The following is a 4,466-nucleotide window of genomic DNA, read 5'->3' as shown; positions in this document are numbered from 1 at the left end:
AGATAATAATTGTGCCTATTACTCAGAAATTCCATCATACAATTTATACCTAAGTAACATGACGTAGGTGATGGTGAGCCTCCTCACTGGAACATGAACTTTTCATGCTGGCAGAGATCCTCTGAGAGATCTGTCATACCTGAGGGGCTCATCCATGTCCGAGAAGAAATCGAGCAGCTTGGATTTCATCACCAATTTGGACAAATCTTCTCAAATTCCTACAGAAGGAATAGTTAGGACATAGGAATTGAGATATATTATCAAGATAATTGACTGCAATTTCCGTGGAGTAAAGTCCAAAAACAGGTTGCACTTAATTCTCTATGAAACAAAAAATCTAAAGGTAAGCAGACAATAACTACTTTGTCCAAGGTGGTAAGGCGTGCAAAATGTTGGCATGAACACAAAAAAGCACAGAACCAACCTTTATACAAGGTATGAACAAAGGGTGGGCTAATGCTATGCAACGAATAGTTTAATACAATATTATTTTAATTTAGAGCTCAATAAAACAAATGACAATGCAATCAAAAGCATTCTCGGTAGAAAGAAATCTGGGAGAGAGAGAAACCATACTATTCATATGTCCTTGAAGTATTAAAATCATGCAGTATTATGAAAAGAAAATTCTAGAATCTTAGTCCTGACCTAGGACTAAAAAAACCTCATTCGTTGCTCAACCCTTTCACACCACTATGAAACATACACTCTCTGCAGCAAAAACAAAAGGGAACCAACCAAAATGAGTACAGCCAATAAGCCCAAATGAACACCCGATGACTGAGATATTCAAATCCATAGGAAAACCTCAAAGGCTACAAGCTGCCAAGAAACATAAGAAGAAACCTCGGCGACAGTAGCAGGTTGCGGGCATTGTGTTTGACGAGGATGACGCCACGCACAAAGTCGACGGGCCTGCAGTCCTTCTGGTGGGCGATGTGCGCCGCCACGAAAAGTGCGCAGATGGTGACGAGGGATATGAGGAGGCCGGACCTCTGGGCCGCCTCATCTCCTAGTGCTGGAGGTGGCATAGCGGGCTTCGCAGGACATCTACCAGACGGCGTCCTCCATGAGATGGTTGAAGCTCCAGATTAGCGAGCAAGGGCATGTCATCACCTGGTCCATTGAGTGAACAAACAAATGATACGCCTTTTTTCACCAAGTTGATTCTCACAAAAAGATCCCAATGCAACTGGATCTCTTCTATCTGAATCCAAGTGCAGCAAACGACCAAATGCAGCACAAGAATAATCGCCGGTGTGAACCGAATTAGCATCACCTCCAACAATAAAAAAGCCAATAAACGGAAGAGATGGCTATAATTTTCTCTGTACCCATGCGTGGCTAAGCAGATCCACCATCATGGCCATGCGAAAAATGAATTAAAGTAGGAGGAAGAACGAGAATAAAGAGCTTACATGGATAAGTAATATTGACGAGCGACGAGATGTTGATGTGCTCCAGCGAGCGGCGCCATGGCCATTTGGCTCGTCACTGCTCCTCCATCACCGTCCCAGCCATGCCCCCTATAACTATATAACAAATTGCAGTAAGTAAAAGGCACGATAAGAACTAATAATAACCACAAAAAAGAAAAACCATACAAGATATATAGATCTTGAACGATTTTATTCAATGAAAAAAATATCTAAATGCTGCAAAATATATCAAAGTAGCATCTTCTAGGAATGCAGCGTAGCCCAAAAGTCTTGTATTGTATTACAACAAACCTCGTGGAAATATATGCACTTTGATTTGGGCAAAGGTAATATAGGGGGCATGACATGGCACCATTGATTCAGCAATCGAGTCCACCATCCCCAAAGACCCAAACGATTGGAGTAGCTGAGTATGCAATACTCTTCTACAAAAAAGTAGAAGAACTTAAAACATGCCCGCTTTTAAATAATACATCAAATGTAGGAACCAAGCAAACAAATTAATTAGCCAAAATTTCAGTCTATGAAGCCATAGCTTGAGAAGAAGAGCTGTAACAGTGGCTCAAACACAAAACATATTGTCCAGGACAGAAAAACAATTGACCACTATGAAACTATTACGGAACTAAATGTACTGATACGACCTTGTCATGTATTAATATATTTTGGGTGCTTGCTAGAAGATGTGATTGAGGGCGAGAGAACACAAAATGAGAGAGAAGGGCTGGGAGGAGCTCACCTGGTGTCTCGCTGGCCCCTGCTCGGCGTTGCCGAAGCCTGACATGATCCGGAGAAATCATCAGCATACCACCACTGAAATCGAAGAAATCAAGTATATAAGTAGCATTCTTCATAGTACACAAGAGACATCCTGCTCATTATGACATCAATGCTATAATCACATGGTAGAAAATTGCTCGTTGTATTATCTTTTTCAGCTAACTGAAGCCTAAAATGATACTGATAAAACAAACAAAAAATAGCTATAGCTATATTTTCCATCAGACATATGACTTATCTCCACATTATTGTTTTAGCACATCAAATCCTTTACTGGAATAGCGGCTGCAAAGAGGGAAAAACAATTGTTAGAGTTTTATCTTAAAAACATATATGCAAAATATCTAAGCATAACACAAACTGTATTAGAATGACAATAACCCAATCTCATACATGCTACCTATACTATCAACCTTGCTCAAGCATTTAGATAACCAGTAAATCTAAGAAAGAGAGATGATAATCAACAATACGGAATTGAGAGGTACATGTGTCCGGTAGATGCAAAGCGTCGGATTCGAGGGCCATGGCCGGCGTGGCCAACAGCAGAGAGGAAGAGAAGTATAATTCTTTGTTTATTTGCACAAGCACTTGAACATAATAATTCGCGTAGCAAGCATTATCATGCAAGGTAACTCATTCATCATGAACCAAGCAACTGCAACGGTATCCTGGAACAGAGTAGTAGTACATACCTCTGCGTCCTTGACTGGATCCGCGTGTGTGGCGCGTTCGTCGAGCGCGTCGCCGCCCTGTGAGGAGTCTCGGCCGTCCGCGGAGAGGCGCGTGCGCCTGTCCCTGGCCCGCGCCTGCACCCTCACGAGCGCCTGCATGCACTTGATCGTGGATCGCGAGCTGCTTTCGCACGACGCGGCCGCGCACGAGCGCCTGCAGCCGCACTATCCCGCGCAGCGCCCTCAGCGCCCGCCCTGGCCTGCGCGCAGAGAGAGATCGAACAAGGTTAAACTCTGAAGAAGCTGGGATTTTTGAGGGAGGGGGACGCGAGCGAAGGCATCGGCGTGTGCGTACCAGGAATCCTCGGAAGGCGGTCTGGATGCGGAGCGCGGCCCACTCGTGGCGGATGACGCGGAAGTCCCTGGGCATGGCGCGCACGACGGCCGCGACGACGGAGCTGAGCGCGTCGGCGGCGGCGGAGGACGAGGTCTCGGAGACCTCGGAGGCCGCCGCCGACGCGGCGCCCCGCTGGCCCTGCCCGCCGGAGGAGCTCCGCCACAGCCGGCTCCACTTGCGCCCCTTGCCGTGCTTCTCCGCTGCGGTCGCCGGCTTGAGCCCCACCAGCGTCTTGATCCACTTCCCCGACGCCCCCATGGATCGGTTCTCCGCGATCACGGAGCTCTGCAGGTTGGAGTGACGACCAAGATCGATCCCGCCGCCGCTGCAACCCTCCATCCGCCAGATCTCGAGCACCGGCGGGTGTGGACGCCCTTCTCGACCAAGCTCATGTGTGGCCGGCGGCGGGGGTCGCTTGGGCGGGCGTCCTGGCCGCCGCAACCCCGGCTCCTCGAAGCTGCTGCCGCACCGCCGCCGGCCGTGTCGTACCCGGCACTGGAGCACCCTGTCGCCGCGAGCAAGCATGGGAGCAGAGAGGAGAGGAGGCAGCGCAGCCACACTGAGTGAGAGGGTAGGCCGAGCCGCCGCTGTCTCTAGGGGAGGAGGAGGAGGAGGTGAGAGGAAGGCGGGGATTGGGGGAGGACGGGACGCACGGAATTGGTTAGGGTTTTCACCTCTTTGTTTTTCTGAGCCACGCGAGCACGGATGCTTGCTGTCTCAAACAAACGGCCCCACTCATGCACGGGCCCAGCCGTCATGCACCTAGAACAAGCAGCGGCCGGTACAGAAAAACTTACTACATCCAACGGCTGAGGTGAAAAGCGGGTTTCAGAACTTTACTGTGCTGTGAAACGGACGAACGAGATCGTTTTGCCCCTTTCAGACCCCCTGGTTGAGAGGGTAGTCTAGGAACATTTATAGAAGTAATTCCATTCAGATCGAAATGATAAAACTAACTAAGGTGACACTGTTACAACATATGGTTTTAATTTATCACATTGTAAGTGTATTTTTCGTGATATGTTTGAATTGTATAAAAAATACCATAATCAATATGGGCTACATCATAATATGGTTACATGTATTATAAATATATAGGTATGTAAGTTTAGAATAAACATTGTTTTTTACTTATATAGGGACTACTAATACAACACGAAAAAACTCAGTTCGAAT

General features: G+C 47.2%; 1 protein-coding gene across 1 annotated transcript; it reads right to left on the bottom strand.

Moving 5' to 3' along the window:
* Positions 1-815: 815 nt before the first annotated feature.
* Positions 816-4,214, bottom strand: LOC127337036 (uncharacterized). The gene is made up of 5 exons (XM_051363914.2): positions 3,965-4,214; positions 3,102-3,883; positions 2,915-3,046; positions 1,117-1,207; positions 816-1,018 (listed from the first exon to the last, which is right to left on the bottom strand). The coding sequence occupies exons 2-5, from the start codon at positions 3,813-3,815 to the stop codon at positions 816-818; spliced, it is 1,140 nt and encodes a 379-aa protein (XP_051219874.2). The 5' UTR covers positions 3,816-3,883; positions 3,965-4,214.
* Between the last annotated feature and the right edge of the window lie 252 nt (positions 4,215-4,466).

This window comes from Lolium perenne, chromosome 1 (genome assembly GCF_019359855.2).
Source record: "Lolium perenne isolate Kyuss_39 chromosome 1, Kyuss_2.0, whole genome shotgun sequence".
In the NCBI taxonomy this organism is placed as follows: Eukaryota; Viridiplantae; Streptophyta; class Magnoliopsida; order Poales; family Poaceae; genus Lolium; species Lolium perenne.
This window is presented reverse-complemented; position numbering and strand designations above follow the sequence as displayed.

Coding starts and splice junctions, on each gene's coding strand:
- LOC127337036 (XM_051363914.2), bottom strand. CDS start 3,815: ATGCTTGCTCGCGGCGACAGGGTGCTCCAGTGCCGGGTACGACACGGC. Junction 3,047..3,101: donor TAGTGCGGCTGCAGGCGCTC/GTGCGCGGCCGC, acceptor AAGTGCATGCAG/GCGCTCGTGAGGGTGCAGGC. Junction 1,019..1,116: donor TTGTTCACTCAATGGACCAG/GTGATGACATGC, acceptor TGCCACCTCCAG/CACTAGGAGATGAGGCGGCC.